At 39.5% G+C, this 20305-nt stretch overlaps 1 protein-coding gene across 1 annotated transcript; it reads left to right on the forward strand.

Annotated features, from left to right (window-relative positions):
* Positions 1–345: 345 nt before the first annotated feature.
* LOC143850437 (uncharacterized) lies at positions 346–1044 on the forward strand. Its single transcript, XM_077359688.1, has one exon. It carries the CDS (start codon positions 346–348, stop codon positions 1042–1044), a length of 699 nt encoding a protein of 232 aa, XP_077215803.1.
* The last annotated feature ends 19261 nt before the right edge of the window (positions 1045–20305 follow it).

Consider the following 20305-nt stretch of genomic DNA (forward strand, 5'->3'; position numbering starts at 1 on the left):
TTTTGTACACGTGTAAACCAACCCTATTCAATTTTTAGTTAAAGATAAAATATCCCTCTAAATTAACCATTATCCTCTAATTTCCTTCCAAATCATTGAAAGAAAAAATTTCCCATGAAAAAATTTCAGTTAAAAATGTTTTTCTTGGTACGGGACCATATCTAGGGATGATCTCCCAATACCCCATAAGATGAACGGTTTGGATCACTTGCCCTTGTGCCTTTTCTCACACGTGCAATTTGAGGCTCCATCGAAACAAACAGGCGGGAGATTTTCACCCCTCTTCGCGCTTCTTAAACCCCCCCTCTGTTCCAATGTCAAAACCCTTAAAATCCTCAATACTCAATGTTGCAAACCCTAGTGGACATCCACAAAGGCTCATGGATTCTCGAATTCCTCCTTCGCCAACCAATCGAAGACTGGGTACTCAACAGACTCATCTCAATTCTCCCCACTTGCAGACAAGATCTCCGTCTAAAGAAAACAATACTCTTGAGAAGAATCTGTACATCACTTTTGAAATGTTCAATCACAGATAAAGTTCTCGATTCCTTGGAATCAATCGAATGGATCGACCGTGGAATCGGAATTAGGGTTTCGGAATCGATGAAGGCTGCATATTGCGCAGTGGCAGTGGAATGCGCAGCGAAGTTTTTCCGGGAGAATTGTGTTAATTCTGTTGAGAGAATTTGGAAAATTAGGGTTTTTGAGATGGAGGGTTTTGGTTTGGGTTCGGAATGGTTGAGGGAATCGAGGGATGAGATAATAGAGGCGATTGGGAATGAGAGTGTTCGTGATAATTTTTTGATGAAGGATACACGAAAGGATGCTTTGGAATGTGTTTGGGGTTTTTTGGAGGAAGCAGCGGGAGAATTGGGTCCTTCTTTTTTGGAATTTGCTGCGGAAATGGTTTATAGCAAGGAGGAAAATGCGCGGATTTTGGTTGGAAATGTTAGTGTAATTGAGTTAGGCGATGGCGTCACTTGCATGGAATTGGATTCCCCTGTTGAGATGGAGAAGGAAACTGTGCTTGAACCAGCATAGATAGGTTGGTTGTCTGATGTTTAATTTTAGTTTTCTAAACTGGAATTGCTTTTTCTCAAGGATACTGATACTGGCACTACCATGTTTTAATAATTGCACAAACTCAGCTTGTCTTCTCTTCTTTAATTGGCTTCCAAGAGCTTTTTGGGAACTATAATAACCTTTTACATCTGTTTAAACAATAAAATTCAATATGAATTAGTGCAATTATAAAAACAATTAATGTTTTCTAACTTAAAATTGCTTTTTTCTAAATCATCCTGTTTAATTGTCATTTTGTGCTGGTTGGATATTCTGACTGTTACGTGCTTAATTGGCCATAAGGCCATAACACAAATAAACAAAGGAAAAGACAAAAAAAAAAGAGAGGGGGTAGATAGGTTGATTCGAGACAACCGGACCTCCTAACGGTTCAATTCGAGAGGAACCATAACTCTCCTGGCAACCGGATCTCCTAACGGGTTCAATTCGAGAGGAACCATAACTCTCCTGAAACATAAGCTGCAGCTTTGGTTGCAAATTCTCTACATTTTCATTGAAATACAAGAACTTAAAATACTATCACCAAAAGAGTGCCAAATCATCAACTCATTTACCCACTACCATGACACATAATCAAAACTAACACCCACGACCTTGACATAAATAACTATCTGATAACTACTTTGTAACTGAAGCATATACTTTATAACATTTATCGGTTACAAACTTAAATCAGTTCAACAACATGATTGATCTTCTTAGTGGGAAGATCAACCTCTGGACCCACTTCGAGTCAAGGTTCTATGCGTAGAAACACAGTTTTGAGTTTGGAATTATTCATTAATTCGGAAAATACTGCTTGCATGTTATTGATAAATAGAGAACCTACTTGACCACTTCCTCTATGACTTGTTTCCAAGAAAATCTAGATAACCCTTATCTCTAAGACTCCTATCCATACCAAACAACTAGGCAGAGATTTCCACAAGCTATTAAAAATAAAAATTAATTTATTCTACTCTAAGTGGGACCGTCTAGGCACACAACAGTTATCTGTTTTTGTTATTTTTTTGTCCTGGCAAGTTTTCTTATCAATCTTCATTTTGAAATAAAAAATTAAGCAATTGCATGATTGTAACTTATGAGTGTGACTAAGGTAATTTTATATTCTTCATGTTTTGTTTATGCTTGTTTGTTATTTTATCTTTATGAATTCCACAATCAATCTGAGAAAGTTTTCTTTTGACGTACATTTTCTAGATAAATGTAAAGGGAGTTCGAAGCCTAGAGATAAAGATGTACCCATTGAAGAAATAACTTCTACTGAGGAAAGAGAGAAGCCTAGAGAGAAAGATTTACCCATTCAAGACATAAATTCTACTGAGGAAAGAGAGATTGCAATGTCAAAAGAAGTGGGCATTTCTCCCGTTGTGAATCTGAGTAGCTGTGTAATGGGGAATAAATATGATGGCCTGTCTACACCCGATGTAAATAAGGTACGAAAGGACCTTAAATCCAGCTGTATAAATCTGCAAATAGTTGTGGAAGATCCTCTTCCGGATTCTTTGAAAATGGCTGAAAGAATATTAGTAAATATGCCAACTGAACAAATAAATCAGGAAGGTCCTGAAGAAAATCATAATCTGGTAGATGTAGATGTGTGCAATTCTTCTGTTGATAAGGGTGTTGAAGCTACTCATGTCGGGGAAACTAATACAGCAAACCAGATTGACAGACAGGTGGCCTGGATTTATGGTTCGGAATAGGACTGCCCATACTTATGAGGTAATGATTGCATTGTCCTTTGTTTTGTTATTCGTCATTTCTTTTCTGTTTGCACTGTTTTTAAGCTTATCGATTAGATATTGCTGCTTTGTAAATGTCATTTAAATATGCAGGGGACTTGAAATTCATATTCCTGCTGATCATAATTTTTTTTGTTGGAATATGGCCTTCTCAGGCCTTCATCTATATTAGACAGTATACATAAGGGGAAAACATGGGTTTCCATGCCCATCTCCCCGCGCCATTTAGAAACTTTTGAAGCCATTTATCTATCTATATCCATCCCTATACCAATTATGACTAGAACGTTTGGGTTGCCATGAACAATCCCTATCTCTAATACCAAATGCAAATAAAATAAATGAAAATTTAGGCTGTTTTGTATCTCTCTATCAAGCCCCTAGGTTATTTAAAACCCTAGATATGCAAATCTCTCTCTATTAATCATCTAGGCTATTTAAAATTCTATAAATGTGAGTCTATCTCTGTTAGGTTCTTAGCTATTCAAAAGATTCAAAACCATATAAATGTAAATCTCTCTCTATTAAGCCTGTTAAAGCATAAAAGATTAAATAGCGCCCTTCTCCAACAGCTTAAGCTTTTGGAGAATTCGGTAAGTTTCTAACATGGTATTAGAGCCAAAGGTCTCGATTTCAAACCTCTCCGATGCCAAAAAAAAATAAAAAATCTACATGCAATGGTCGGCCTAAGGTGGGACCACTTGTGCCACGTGTTTGCCAAGTGGGGCACACGTGAGGGGGAGTGTTAAGCTTTTGGAGACATGGTATTAGAGCCAAGGTCTCGAGTTCAAACCTCCCCGATGTAAAAAAAAAAATCCACATGCAATGGTCGGCCCAAGGTGGGACCACATGTGCCACGTGTTTGCCAATTGGGCCACATGTGAGGGGGAGTGTTACAGTATAAAAGATTAAATACTACCCTTCTGCAACAGCTTAAGCTTTTGAAGAAGTCGGTAAGTTTCTAACCAAGCCCTTAGGCTATTTTGATCTTTACGTATTAGATATATAATATGTTATTTAAGCCTTATAACTGTAAATTTATATATTAATAATAAATACCTTGCACTCATAAACAATACTATGATGTGATTTAAATGCATGCACATAATAAAGAAAAAAAAGGAAAGGTGGCTCTAGGCCCCATGCATGTCACATGTATGTCAATAAAAACTCCTTTGACTCTCCCCGATTTTTGACCGCATCAACCGAGTACTCGACTGTGTTGTTCCGAGTTGACTAGAATTTTCTTCAGACCGGTTTTGACCGACATCTGCGTTTTGAAACATTGTTTTGAACCACAGTAATGAGTATGGGTCAGCATTAAAGGAAGAGAGAAGCTTTTGAAGAAATGGCTTACAACCCGTCTATGACAGATTTCAAAAAAGTTGGAAGGCCCGCCTCTTTTACTAAGACAAGGGTTCCATATTGATCAATTCCTTATCTGTACTTACTCACTAATCTTCACATTCTCTTTGATTTTGCCTTGTGAATCTGATGCCCTAATTTGTACTATCATTTCTCTGCCCTTTCTGTACTCAATTTTTAAGCAGATTTTTACATTTGTTTCTTGAGAAATAGTTTGTGAACGTGCATCTTGAACAGAACCAGCCGCCTGCTCCATTCTCCTCAATCCTAGTTTTTAATCGTTCTCTTTTGATATTTTGTCTTTACCTTGTTCTTTATTTCTTTCTTTTTTTCAGTCATCTTTCTTGCCTTGAACTTCAAGCACTCTCTCAAAACCTCAATATCAGACCAAATCACGTCTCTGTAGCTGATTCAATCCAAAAAAAACCTTAGGTGTACTCCATAAGATCAATTAAGCTTGGAACTTATGCTTAACAACACTCCAAGGTAGTGGCCATTTCCTCAACAGATCGCTACCATGGACTTACCTTTCCTTTTCATCCATCGTCCTTTGATCCAGTCTTGGCGTAGAATTTGCTCTGCATCAATCCCACCCTATTAGAGAGAATTCGACTTTGAGCTCGGAGAGATGTACTGAATAAATTCTTCCATAAAGTCAAATACTCAAAGGGAATGATGTGTAGATTCCCTTGTTAATTATGTCGGTTTCGTAGCCGAGGCCCATATGAGTTTCCGTTGGCCTTCTTGGTGTTGCTATTATTGTTTTGCTTTATTAATATATTTCACTTGTTCAAAAAAAAAAAAAAACTTGAAGTAGACGCCGTCTTGATTTTTATGACTTTTATATCTAAGATGAATACTTTTTTGCTTAGGAGTTTCCTCAAACAGTTGTACTGCCTTTTCAACTGGATCAAGATTCATGTGAGCATTAGCAATATCACACTAATAACCAAGCCTCTGTTTTGCATTTTATCAAACAATTGATGTACACATGTCCAGCCATAGGCTTTGTTTTATGATTACTATTTAGTTACGACGGTGTTCCTCCTTTTTCTTGTAGCTTATAAAGAAACCTAGATACTCCCCATAATTCTCGTAGACATCAAATCCTTGTAGAATTTTGGTTGGTGCATCTCTTCATTTGGATATTCATCATAATCGGACTCATAAAAAATATCTGACAAGGCTGTCATTTTCAGAAATGTCGATTTCTTCTTTTTCACAAGCTACTTTCTCCCCCTTTATCTCTCCTATATTTTGTTTCAGAATATGTTGTTTTGATGCCAAGCCTTCCTTCCTGCTTCTGTTTGCACTCTCCTTCCCATTAAAAGTCGGTTGTAAACTTTTCATTCTTGATGATACCACTCCGTGTATCTTTAATGACTTCAAAATATATAGTAAATTTGTGAATTAGCCGAGCTTTGCTCAATGTTATTCTCCCATTGGAAGATAACCTTTTTCCCATGATGCTAGCGTTCCCCATACACAAACACTAAGGGGCCGTTTGGATACGCAGATTTTAGAATCCAGGATTACTTCAAAATTGTAGCTAAGAGACGAGAAGAAGTGGACCAACCGTCGTTTTTGACCTCTCTCCCTTCTTTCCGTCAGCAAGAGAGTAGTAGATCCTCCCATATTTCCAGGTTTTAGAAATCTCAGGATGCAGGAGAGATTTTTAAAACCCGAATTTCTCATTTAAAATCCAAGAAACGCTGTCGGGAGAGCATACATCAGCTTGATCATGAACCCTCTTTTACACTGCTTTCAAACTAAAAGCCTGGATTCTAAAACCCGCGTACCCAAACGGCCCCTAAGATGACAAATTGGAAGTGGGAGAGTGAGGGAAAAACAATAGGGTGCCAGTGTATTTTTTATTTTTATTTTTCTATGACGTGGCTTAGAGCCACACCTTAGTAAATAGGTTGAGAAGAACCACGTGAGAAAGATTACATAATACTTGTTGAAATTGATGTGTCAATGAGATATCATTATATTAAAAGCCATTGTATAATGTTCTTGATTTCTCTTCTTTTATTTTTCGTAATTCCTATTCATCATCAAGATAAAATAACACTAGTTGATGTTTAACACATTTGTTCTACTCCAACTTTTGCACATTTGAAATCTCAAGTTATGGACTTATGTTACACATTTTTTGTTAATTGAGTTGGTAGTTTTTTCTCCATGCAGTGGGATGAAGATTCGATTGAGTCCTCGTCAAAAAATTCACTAAATCGTTCGAGAGAAATTTGTTTGCCTAGCCCAAAGAACAACGCAATATCTCCTTTGAATAAGTGAGGTGGGACGAGATATAGGAGAAAAAATAAGAGGTGGAGTTTACAGGAAGAAGAGGCTTTAAGAGATGCTGTCCAAAAGTAGGTAGTTGTTTGGGCTAGGAAAAATAGCATCCGAAAATTCCTGTTTATTTTTTATTATTCTTTAATAATTATTGTTAATTGTAGTTTTTGTGTCCATTATAAAGTCATGTTGTAAGTTTACCATCCGTACCTTGACATGATTGTGTCTATTATTAGAATACAATATACAAAAAGACGGGTTGGGCCTCTAGCTCATTGGGTAAGGCTTTGTTCTTTGACTTTGAGGCCGGTGGTTCAATCCCAGCTTACCTGCCAAAAAAAGAAAAAAATTTGATTGTGTCTATATGTTCAATTATCTTGAGTTCTCTATCTATTGCTTTGTCTTCTCATTTTCTTGAATAGATTGATGAGGGTTAACCTTTGTACGCACTCATGCTTTCTTTTTTCCTATGAAGGCATGGCACAGGGAGATGGGCATTCATTTTGAATCGCTATACTGAAAACTTCGAGGGGAGAACACCGGTAATTATGATGTCATATGCTCATTTAAAATCTCTTATGCTGTTTTTGTATTCTTGATGGAGGTGAGTTTGATAATGAGCGCTCACATTGCACAGGTTGATTTGAAGGACAAGTGGCAAAATATGGTGCATTAGCTTATTTGATATGCATTTTGTGGTCCTTCCACTTATCAGGTACATTGTCTATTTGTCGTATTTATTTGTGCATTCTCGCTTTTCGTATGCTGGCTGTCCGCTAAAGTCCTATTATTGCTGAAAAAGGTATTATAAGTATTTTTGGAATTGGCCAAACTTCTTATTATCTTTTGGAATCTTTTGCTCTGTAAATTCTCAGTTCCTAATATTTGATTGGTTAACATGCAATCCCTTCAATGCGTCTGTAATTACGGAAGTTACCAAGACATCACTTTGTTAGTTTTAAGCAAATCGTTGAGGTTAATCTATTAGTCTTGCTTTTGGTTCTCTAACCTTTGGTTGCATCTTTGTGTGTTGATGCAATCGTTAGCCCCTTGAAGAAGAAGCATTGACATCTCTCTCTTTTCCTTTTTGTTCTTAAGGGGATGGGGGTGGAGGTGTTTCTTTTAGTTCTATGGGTTTTGGATTTTTCATCATGTTGGTTTTGGGATTTTCATCATGTTGCTGACTTTTCGTTTGTAATGACTTAAGATTGTAGGGACCATCCACTTAAGTTAACCCCTTATAACTTAAGTGATCTTTTAAGTTATATGTGGTGGCGACCATCATTTTAAGTAGTTTACATTATGTTAGTCACTTAAGAAGGATTGTAGGGTTCTCATTCAAAAAAAGAAGAAGGAAGGATTGTACAGTTATATTAGAATAGGTTCAAGGGTTACTTGAGTATTAGTATTAGAATAGGTTCAAGGGTTACTTGAGTATTAGAATGGGTTTTGTGTTGTAAACTAAACAATTTTTTACAGTATTGAAATTTGTGAATGAGCTTTTTCTGCAGTCTGCACTAAGATGCTGCACAAACAGTAGCAACACCACTCTTGGTGATTTCAATCTCTCTCTCTTACTATTGTCCTTGAAAACCTTGAACTTCCCCCTGAAGGGAAAGAGCTCTTGATTCGCTCAGACAAACCTACTCAAAAGAGTGGTTCTGACTTAGCTTTGCTCAAGAGACACTTCTCTTCGAGCCACAAATATTCACTTTTTCCTTCTAGTGGTATCGTGCTTTATGCCTGCCCGGATCCAAAAGTTTGTGATCTAAAAGGATGGCATGAATTAGAGGATTGGGAGGTGAATTAGAGGATGGTTAGTGAAGAGGACTTGATCTAAAGGTCGGAGGAATTACGATGAGGTTACTGATTTTTTGGGAAGATTCATGCCAAAGCCTTACCGTGATTAGGAATCAATCACAAAGTTATTTTTAATGGAAATCAATGACAGAAGAAAGAAATGTGCTCTTTGTGAAACTGAAATTGAAAGAGTTGTGCTTGAGTTTTGGAAGAGGGTTGAAGAGCAATGTATCACACAAGTGAGGCCTAAGATTCGCACCTGGGAACATATGAGGCCCAAGATGAGGAAGCAATTTCTCCTTGCTGATTTCTGATTACATATTATGAATCTATGATGTATCAACATTTTCATAGTTTAATTCAACGTGAAATGAGTGTAGAAGTATAGACATCAGAGTTCAACAACCTGTCCATAAGGGTAGGTCATCAAGAAAGTGACGAACAACTCGATGCAAGTTATTTATCCTGGCTCAAGCTGCTGACTCAGGATCAGATGATAGTTATGTGGCTGACTAACCTTGAAGATGCACATCAGTATGGTCTTTGGGTAGGAGAAAGAGTGATCCATTATGGCCCTAAGTTTAATATGATTGGCCATAAGCCTACATCTGCAAACACAATGAGTTATAGTGTCGTTGGGGTGTCAAGGATTGACTAAACAGCTACTAGAAGCGATCATGCATCTCTTTTATCAAATTCAACGAGTCCCAGGACTGTTGAAGGGGTTGACCGGACTGTTAAATGAAAGGAACCAGCGCTCATCGGGTCGATGATTCAATGTTTCTCTTATGGGGAATTAGGACATGCATCCTATTCTTACCCATAAGAGTGTTGACTTTGCTAAAGGTGATGACGACGAAGAGGATCAAATATGGCATATTTATGACCGGTATCAAGACAAAGATGAGGAAATTAACATGATGCCTATTCGGAACTAGAATTTGGTGGTTCATGAGGAAGTCCTTGCAGTTGTACCACACTATCACAAACACTCAATCCAAGAACATCCTCGCTAATGAACTAGGTATCATTAGCAAAATCTTCGACAGGTCTCCTTACTTTGAATGTCTATGGAAAGTTACGAAGCGATGTGTGAATTGTTAAAGTAAAAAAGATTAAATAATGCCATATACAACAGCTTAAGCTTTTGGAGTAATTGGTTGTTTCACATGGTATCAGAGCAATTGCTCTGGGTTCAAAACTCCTTGACATTAAAAAACTCCACATAATGGCTAACCCAAAAGAGGGGCTACATGGGCCACGTGTAGGCCAACCCTAGAAAAGAGGGGGCCACATGGAGGGGAGTGTTAAAGTATAAAAGATTAAATAACACCATCTACAACAGCTTAAGCTTTTGGAGTAATTGGTTGTTTCACATGATCATGATGATATGCTCCAATCACAAACCGATACACTTCGAAGGAACACCATCTCTAGATCCTCCATGCTATAGAAATGATCTCTATGACAGTGATCAATGGAACCCTCGTTCCTCTCAATACTTGGTTGCAAACTCTCTAACATCTCTCGATTTTCCTCTTTGATGTAGTGGACGAAGGCGTCGGCCTTAGTGGTGCACTTCCCAGTGCTCCGTCGGCCTTAGTGATGCACTTCCCAGTATAGAGCACATGTGTATGATCTAGAAGGTGTGGAAGGAGATGGCCACAAGTGGTCTCAAAAGAACGAACCAAATTATGTAAACTCGTTCTATTGGTGATGGTCCCCTCTAGCTAAGCATTTCAGCAAATGCCCTAAGCTATAATTGATCACTTATATCTGTCCATATGCTCGAGAGTGGTATGTGCGGCTGAATTAAAGCATAATCCTATTTTACTCCATAATATATGTGCTATGTGGACAATCAGATGATCTATGACCCCATTCATTACTGTTGGAACATTTGAAGGTAGTGGTACTATGTAATATGGGTCGTAGAAGTCCATGATCCATGTTCTTCTCACCCACATGTGGTCTGTTAGCAATGTTATTAGGAGGAAAAGTGGAGTTCAAATGACTAGCCACGTAATCTCTAATAACTGAACTAGTTGAGTCTCAGTCAGTGCCCTTTTGCCTCGCCTCGCCTTGCCTTGCTTAGCTAGGCAGGGCGTGGATTCCAAGGGACCACGACATTTCCGATAATCCCAAGCCTAATGCGTTTGCTAATGCGATTCAAGGCAACTCTGATCTTGGCTAAGATTTCCAAGTGATGGTCCAACGTAGCTTGAGTACAATGTCTCTAGGCCTCTCGGGACTGGGCTCGTTCTTGCTCTTGATGTGGTGCATTGGCCATATTAGTCATAGTTTGTACATGTGTGATCGATGTGCAAGACAATCCTACATAATCGTGGGGTGTACTAAGACACATTAAAAGAAAATAGACTGGCTAAGACTAGGAAGTTGACACCTAACTGATCTGAAGTAGACGCTAAGATATAGGGCAGCCCTAAGAAACTCAAATATTATCCAAGGATCCATAAAAGACAATTTTAATGAACCTAGACTCTAAAGGAGAATTTTAGAGTCTAATGCATATAACTAAGAGAGACTCCATCAGGACTTTACCCAACAATTTGAAGGCGAGATCCAAGGCTAGAACTGAGGAAGAGTCTATCGGTCATTATCGAACACCTAGGTGTCTTTAATTGAAGGGACCCTACAAGTGTTTGAGCTCTGAGTTCTGATACCAAATTGGTGCAAACCGCAGGTTGATTTCTGAGAATTTAGGTGCACGAATGAGGTGTTCTAATTTAATATGGCAGCAAATTATATATTCAAAAATAGATTAAACATCATATAAAATCTAATTCCAACTAGGTATTGTAGGAAAGCAGAGCCTTTGAAATTCTTTCATCAAATAGTAAATAATTCAACCCCATGCAGGTTCTGTACATCAAATCCATAAACAAAACAACTAGGGACCGGAAATATGGAAATAATGTATGATAAGATTCAGATATATGAAATAATCTATTTTTTTTAAATGAATATGAAATAAGCCAATATATGGCTCAAATAATACCTAAGGGTGGCTAGGGTGTGGTAATACTGTAATAGGCAATGACTCAGGGCAAGGTGATGGGAAAAGTAATAGGATCTGGGAGGAAAATGCAAGAAAAAGATGAGAAAGGTTCAAGGGGTAGAGAATATGGGCTTAGTTTATTGAAAATAAAGTGAATGTGATCTGTACCTTAGAGTGACATATTGGTCTTCATGCCTTGATCGTTCGCTGCAAGTAATGTCCAAGAGGAAGAGGAGAAAGAGAGAAAGAGAGAGAAGGTAAGAAGAGAAAGAGAAGAGGCAGTTGCACAAGGCCGATAGGGACAGAAAAAGGAGAGGAGGAAACAAAGAAAAAAAAGGGCAATAAAGAGGGAGGCACTCTATGCAAGGGTGTGCTTTCTTTCTCGTCGATTCAAAATTAGGATTTATAGAAGGGTGTTGGTTTTTAAAGAGAGCGGTATGGATAACTGTTGGGCCATAAGGAGGCTGGCCTGTAGAAAATAAGAAGAGGGGCTTATGGGGTTTAGTAGTGGGCCATAGGGGGGTTAGCCAATAGGATATAAGAAAGGGATTGGAGGTTTAAGTCGTTATAAGACCTTTTATGTGAGTTTGAGAATGGGTTTATAGTGGTGGGTCATGGTTAATAGGCAAGTAAAGTGAGCCATAGGTTGATGTGGACATCCTACCACGTCTAGGACTAATAAAATATGAATTAAAATATTAAATAAAATTTAAATAAAGAAAAGATAAAGGTGTATTACTACTCTAAATCACATCACTTAGACTTGAAATAATTAAAATAGAACAATAAATGGACACGATACCTTGGGCCCTCTACCTAAAAAATAACTAAATACCACCCAGGGGAATGTGGGGCCAAATCCCTCTCCTTTTGAATGCTGACTTAGCTCCCTCTTTTCTTCCACCTGTTTTTTCAACTCTTTTGGTAGGATGAACCGCATCACACAATGACCATCTTTCTCCATTTTGCTTAAAATCGGGCTAAATCTTTAAGTTGAATCGTGGATAAATCTGTCTGTCCGCAACAAATTTCACATGCATGAAAAAGAGCATCACACACAAAATGTATTGGTATCAAATTTCCCTCTTGCTAGAAGAGGTTTTATTGATTTTGGTAGGGATCGTACACATTCGGCTTTATTAGCCGTTAATTACATTTCTTGAAGAAAAAGAGAATACCTCTGATTATCCATCAATAGGTTCCCTATCTAAGTACAAAATTTTAATTAATTTATTCCCCAGAAAGATTTAATTTTTGTTAACAGATCTTCTCGGAGGAAATTTCATCTTCTCAAACTTTCTTCATTTTTTTCCATCGGAGAAACGTCATCTTTATCGTCTTTCTCCTTTTAGAAAGTCCCTGGAAGAGACTTTAAAGGGAGTCTTCTGATTTGATTTGGTAGGGTCAGCCACTATACTCTTATTTTGATAGAATAGGTCCCACCTACTATGCACCGAGTAGGCCTTACCATCACCAAAGGCTATGCTTAAGGCGGGGACACTATTCCAGAACAAATGCTGACATTCTTTTTTTTCACCGGATGCTTTGATGAGGGCATTATTTTACACTTGTTCCTATGAAGTGGGCCATCTGAATACATGGAGAATCCTAGTTTCACTAGGGTAATGGAGATATGATAAGCATGGAAGGATTATATCATGAAATATAATTGGATGAAAATCAGGGATCGTAAGAGGCGTGTGATACTCTTTAAGAATTCATTCGGGAAAGGAGATAAGTATGCACAGATCATATGATAATCCTTGTTTCATAGGGAAGGGAAGATAAATACGAAAGACTCATGTAATTGGGTGAGACTCCCATAAGGATTGATAATTTTCTCCCTGTTCTGTATATAAAGACTGGGGCTCTTTTTTTTTGTTTTTTAATGTAAACAGCTCAAGGGCAAGGAGACACAGAGTGAGAGAGAGGAAATAAAAGCTTTGCCTTCCCCTCATCAGCATGGGCTTCATGGACTCCCGCAAGTCACTCATTTTCCCATGTTTAGTTTTTCTGTTCTCTCCTCTGGAAAAGATGACATATGTATGGATTTGTGGGATGTTTTCCCTCATCTTCATGATTGTACTGCAAGAACTCTACCACTTGAAGGAGTAAATTCTGGAGCCTTTTCTGCTGCGTTCATGTCTTCACAGATCTTTTATTTATTTATTTTTAACTCTTTTCCAAGTACAAACCAGCACATGGAAGTTTCAAAGATTTCGTTGGGAACTATCTTTGCTCGCCATATGTTTGACACAACTCCCCACTGGTTTGACCACTGCGGGTGTAATTTATTGTTTGAGGGAATGCTTGATCTTAAGCTTTCTCTGCATCTTGGTCTTTTTATGTTGCTGTTACAACATTAAGGGCTTCATTGTATCCGAGATCTGATCCCATCTTTACTCTTTTTCTATTGTTGTTGTTTCAACATCGCCTTGTGAATGGTTCGTTTGTGACGATCCGGGCACATTTACTCGTTGCTTCGTCATCCAGGTAATTTTAATTCTTAGGCTTTTTCACCATATTACTAGAACATAACAGCCTTCTTCTCTGTTAGAAACGTTTCTTGTGATTAGACCCAAGCAGTTGTCTGTGTTGGAGTTAAAATTATGGCTTCACCACTGCAATCTCTCCTCAATCCAAGAGAACCCAAACCTCCAGGACCCAGGAGGAAAATCTTCAAAAGAAGAGGAGGGAAGGTTCTGGCCTTTCCAATCTCAACCCCAGCCCAGTTTTTTCAACCTCTTAAAGTCCTTTTCAACTGCCCCATTGATCCCAACCCCTGGGACTAGCTTCCTCTCATCTGTCTCTCCGACATTTTCTGAAAAAAGCCCTCCTCATTCTGAAATTTGGAGCACGATGAAAGAATATTGGCCAAATGAAAAATTACCCATTGAAAGTTACCCTGCTCAGAAAGTTCGATCCCCCCCTATATTCCCCCAAGCTGATCTAGAACTGGATGCTTGCACCCACTACAAGAAAGGAACTCATACCCACAAAATTTTTGAAAAACTAGTGAAACCTGTTTCTCCCTCACATAAAACTACCCAAAATCGAAGGCAAATTCACCCATACCATAGACCCCAACTGGTTCTAGACCCTGATTCATTACCCTATCTGAAACCTCCCCCTCCGGCAAACCTTTCATATTTCATCCCCATGAGGGAAAAGCTTCTGAACCTCCCGGAGGAAGTTACTGGGGGAACTCAGTATAAACATGGTGACTCAGTGTATGACTCAGTTGTCCTAACAAATGACTCATCTTTGACAATCCGAGCCAACTCTCCCAACCATCCCATCCTACCTAGACTCACCAATCTCATCGGGCCCACCCCCAAACCCAAAGCTAGTTAGAGCAGGAAAATTTGAAATCCTCTCTAGTCTTCAAAATGGGCGCCAAAACTTGTTTGAAAGTAAAAATGGAACATTTTCAAAAATTGAAGCCCCCATTCTCCCGCCCATCCCAAACTCACCAAATCAGGGAACCACAAGCACTCAAACCTGAAGACTTCCAAACCTTCCCCCCATCCCATGCCCCCCCCCCCCCCCCCCCCCCCCAAGATTCTAGTTGGCCCACCCTTGCAATCCGAAAGATCCTGCTAAGCCAAGCCCTTTGTGGAACTCCTTGGTCACCCAACCAAAACCAAATGTGGTGGACACAAAGATAGAATTTCATACCCCGATTGAGGACGATCCTGGGCCAAAAAGAGCAAACATTGAAGAAGAAGACTTCAAAAAAGCAAAAACCATGTGGAACCACTGTCTTGGAAGCCTAAAGGTGACTTTTCCCTCATGGCTCTCCCTAACAGCTATTTTCTCTTCAGATTTAGCAATGAGGAGGATAGCACAAAGGTATTAGAAACTCCAACAACCTATGGTGGTCGCACTCTCATTATTCAGAAATGGACTCCAGATTGTGCTCTTGAGAAGAAAAAATTAACATCAATCCCTCTCTGGATAAAATTCTCAGGCCTACATTTAAAATTCTAAACCCCCACGGGGTTAGGCAAACTTGCAAGTTTAATTGGCCGGCCTCTCTACATGGACTCTCAAACTGCTGAAGGAACCAGACTCACCTTTGCTAGGGTGTGTATTGAGATTTCAGTTGAAGATTCTCTACCAGACATTATCCACATTCAAACTCCAACCGGAAATGAAAACACAAGAGGTAGAGTATGATTGGAGGCCAAGGGCCTGTAGCTTCTGCAAAGAATTCGGTCACACTACTGAACGCTGCAACCTAAACCAACCCAAAGTCAGCCAAAAACAGAAATCAAGAAGAGAATGGGTCCCAAAAGCAGTTCCTGATGAGAATGCCGGATCAAAGGAGGCAGACATACCATAGGTTACTACAGAAAACCCAGCTGAGAGAGTCACAACCTATAATGCTTTTGAAATTCTGACAGAGGTTGAAGAAGATCCAGCCCTCACCTCCAAATTGCCCAGCCACCCGACACATTCCCCTTCAATGGCTACAGATGTGGTGGACAAAATGAACAGCCCAAAAGATTCAGAATCTGTACCCAAAAAAGCCTCCTCCTCCCCCCTTGTCAACCAAAAGCAACCTGTTGCCTCCCCAAACTCCCCCAAAGCTACCAGAAATAAAAAGATGAACAGTAAAAAAGCTCCATTACAGCAAGTTACAACCATCCCTCCATCACCCCCTGACCTTCAAAGGACCACCCCCTTCCAATCCCCTTCAACCACCTCCCCCTCCCAAAGCATCCAAAATGAACTTGTCTCTTCTGATGATCCTGAACCAGTTATGATCAAGCCTAATTTACAACCTTGTAGTTAGCCCTTCCTCTCCTCAAAATGTCTCCTTGAGAGCCCACTCCCCTCAAACCTATGTGCAAAATGAAAGTAATTAACGTCTGGAATGTCAGGGGTCTTTGCTCTAACTCAAAGAGGAAAGAAGTAAGAGAGTTAATCAGAAAATCCAGAGCTCCCATCTGCTGCCTCACTGAAACAAAAGCAAAAATTCAAAAATTACATGAGTATTCCTCTTTCATTTGTGAAGGTTGGCAAGCCCACGGTAATTACTCTGCTTTGATAAAAGGCCGTATCTGGATTCTATGGAATCCAAAGATTGTGGATATCACCATTCTTGAAGAATCAAGTCAGCACATTCATACTGAGGTACGAATGCTCCAAACAAATTATTGTTTTAACCTCACTACAATCTATGCTCACAATTACTACATTTCTCGTAGAGCTCTTTGGTCCAACCTCGAAACTTTAGAACCCCAGATAAACCTCCCCTGGCTTCTGACTGGAGATTTTAATGTTGTTAGATTTGCAAATGAGAGAATTGGAAATACAAATCATCATTTAAATGAAATGGAGGAATTCAATGAATGCATTTCAAACTGTGATCTTTCAGATCTGAGATCAAATAACCAAAGCTGGACTTGGCACAACAGATCCTCGGAAAACAGGAAACTGACAAAGCTAGATAGGTCGTTGGTTAATGATCTCTGGCTTCACCACTTCCCGCTATCCTTTGCTGAATTCCTTCCCCCTGGTATCTCGGATCATTGCCCAATATCCATCTCCATTGAACCCCATCAAAACCTTGGTCCAAAACCCTTCAAATTCATGAACATGTGGCTGGAAGATCAGTCCATTTACCCAATTGTGGAAAGAGCCTGGAGCATAAAAGTTAAAGGAAACCCCACGTACCAACTCTGCCAGAAACTAAAGGAGGTAAAAGCTCATCTGAAAGAATGGAACAAAGACACCTTCGGCTGGATCGACGTCAGTAATCCTCTGACCCGATCCCAGCTTGAAGAAACTTAGAGGCTTCTACAATCTAGCCCCCTTGATCCATCTCTCATAGCTCAAGAAGACAAACTCAGAACAGATTACATAAAAGCATCAAATCTTGAAGAGTCTCTATATAAGCGGAAATCCAAGGTCCAATGGTTGCAGTTAGGGGATTCCAACACAAGATTCTTCCATTCAGCCCTCAAAGCTCGTCAGCATCAAAACAGTATCATGGCCATTCACAGAGCTGATAATTCCTAGTCTACGGATCAGAGTGAGATAGCAGACTCATTTGTTCAGTATTTCAGTCGAATTCTAAACAATGGTAAGTCCAATTTGCATAACACCCCATGTCCAATCAAGAAACTAACGCCTAAAGAAGCCTCCCATCTATCAAGACCCATTTCCATTGAAGAAATTAGCAAGGCGGTAAAATTGGCCAGCAGAGATAAGGCCCCCAGGCCGGATGGATTCAATGCTGCTTTCTTTCAGGCTTTCTGGTATGTCATTGCAGATGATTTTAATAAAGCTATCCTTAACTTCTTCAAAAAAGGCACCCTTCTATCTGATATCAACTCCACCTTTGTTGCCCTCATTCCCAAGTGCATAGATGCTACCTCCCCGGATAGATTCCGCCCCATTTCATTGTGCAATTTTGTATATAAAACCATCTCCAAAATCCTTTCTGAAAGACTGAAGAGATTATGGGCAACCTTATCCATCCGGCTCAATCAGCCTTCATTAGAGGGAGGGAGACAAATCCAAGACAATATTCTTCTTACTCATGATTTGTTGCATAATTTCCATTCCCCTTCATCCCCAAAATCCATGTGTTTAAAGCTGGACCTTGCCAAAGCTTTTGACAAAGTTGATAGGACTTCCTTACTGAATTTCATGCGGAAACAAGGTTTTATGACAGATGGATCAACTGGATAACTGAATGTATAAACAAACCCACTTTCTCCATCCTCATAAATGGTACACCTCATGGATATTTCACCTCCACAAACGGTCTAAGACAAGGAGATCTTTTATCCCCCCTCTTATTCTGTATTGCAATGGAAATGTTGTCCATTCTTTTTGATGAATCCCTCTCTCAAAAAAAAATTGAAACTCCTAACAGTAAAGGTGATGTCTCTATCACTCACCTCCTGTATGCAGACGACCTGATGGTGTTCGCAAAGGGAAACATGAAGTGTGCATCTGAAATTCTGAACTGTTTGAGTCATTTCTCTCAAATTACAGGTCTTGACATTAACAAAGAAAAGAGTGAAGTTTTCTTTGCAGGTACTGGCCGTGGAGCTAGAAGGCAAACCTCAAATGCTCTTTTTATCAGAGAGGGAAAATTACCCACTCGAGCGCAGATAAGCTTATCTACGCTGCACTCGAGTGCAGAAACAGGGGTGGGCCACATTTGGGGGGGGGGGGGGGGATCCAAAGCATTCATTTGATGGGCCCTTTCATGGATAGGGTGCCCACCAAAAATCAGCTCCATTGGATCACATTAGGGTGTCCATTTTTGGGGTGAAAAATGGGCAGATTTGTGGACAAACAGTAATTGTCCATTTTCTCCCCTGCAAATGGACACCCTAAGAAGGTGCAATGGAGCTGATTTTTTGTACACCCCCCCATCCATGATGGGGCTTGGCAAATGAATGCTTAGGATCACCCCCCCCAATGTGGCCCCACCCCTGTTTCTAGCACTCGAGCGCAGGAACCCTTTTCTCATATATATATGTGTGTGTGTGTGTGTGTGTGTGTAGAGAGAGAGAGAGAGAGAGAGAGAGAGAGAGAGAGAAAGTGTGTGTGTGTGTGTGAGAGTCCGAATTAGTACTCCAAACTGACCTGCGAACCCGAATATCGAACCAATATAGCATACCCTCATTGTACTCGCGTACCGGGCTACCATCCTACCCCGTACCCGTTCCCGTACCATGTACCGGAATGAACCGCGTTCCAAGTAACATTGGGTTGGCCTCAACCCGACCCGACCCAAGTTGCACCCGTATTAGAAACTCCTCTATCGGAAGTGAGAAAACGAACGATAAAAAAGTAAAGTCACAGCCCTCCTCTTTCTTGAAAAACCCTCACTCCTCTTCTTCCTCCCAACGACAACCCCCAACAACAAACCAATCTATCTCATAAAGGGTATACGAAGCCCCGAAATAAATAACATAGAAAAATAAATAATATTTAAAAAAATGAAGTGAAAAGACCACCATTTTTTTTTTGTTATAAAGATGACATTTAGGAAGCTTTCAGTTTAACTTCCTTAAGCACACGCAAAATATATACATATTTAGAACTACACAGAGTTTGCTCTGCCTAGAAAATTCTAATTGCCCAGCTGTTTGGAATAAATGAACCAAATAAGAGAAACCTAGGTGAAAATTTATCATCAAATTTTCATGAATGCTCCCTTTCTTTCGAGGTAGTTTATCCCACTTTTGATTGATCTGAACTGCCCACTTAATCCTTGGGTAGGTGATAGATCCTTAGATCAAGGGCTGACAAGTGAACAAGAATCAAATCAGGGAATAGAAGAAATGAATGGGGATCAAGTAGTTATCAGTGGAAGAAGGGCCCAGCGCACACCCATGTGGATGGGAGATTACATAATGAACCAGATTAAGTGATAATAGAGTCATTAGTTGGTAGTTATGTGTTAAATGCAATTTCAATTGTAATTAGTTGTAAGAGGGAAGAATCTGTCAGTCAGTTGTACGGAGATCTGAATATTGTAACAGCTTGATAGTGACATATTTCTTTTAAGGGAGTAAGCACCTAGAAAAATGAACGAATGAGATAATTTTCTTTCTTTCCTATCTAGCTCTCACCCTGTTTTCTACTCTTCTTCTTCTTATTTCCTCTGAACTCATATCTCAGATCTGCCATTACCGATTATCAGATCTGTAACATTGGTGCTTCCATTGAGTCTTCTATCACCAAAGATGACGGAAAATACCCATGCACAAGCAAAAATCAATGAGCAATTCAAGCTCTACCAGCTGCAAATCAACGAATTACGTCTCACTCAATCACAACAACACGAAGAACTCGTTGCCATGATCAAGCAGTTGCAAGCTCGTCCCCAACCTTCATACCTACAGCGAACTACAAGTGAAGATAACTCTGTTAGTAGTTCTGGAGAAGCTATTGTTTCAATTTCCCCAAACTCCAGTCAATTTATATGGATGGATGTACCGAAGTTTGATGGAACTGATCT

The sequence above is a fragment of the Tasmannia lanceolata genome, unplaced genomic scaffold, assembly GCF_043159265.1.
Source record: "Tasmannia lanceolata isolate RefF3 unplaced genomic scaffold, GAP_Taslan_0.1 ptg000018l, whole genome shotgun sequence".
NCBI lineage: Eukaryota > Viridiplantae > Streptophyta > Magnoliopsida > Canellales > Winteraceae > Tasmannia > Tasmannia lanceolata.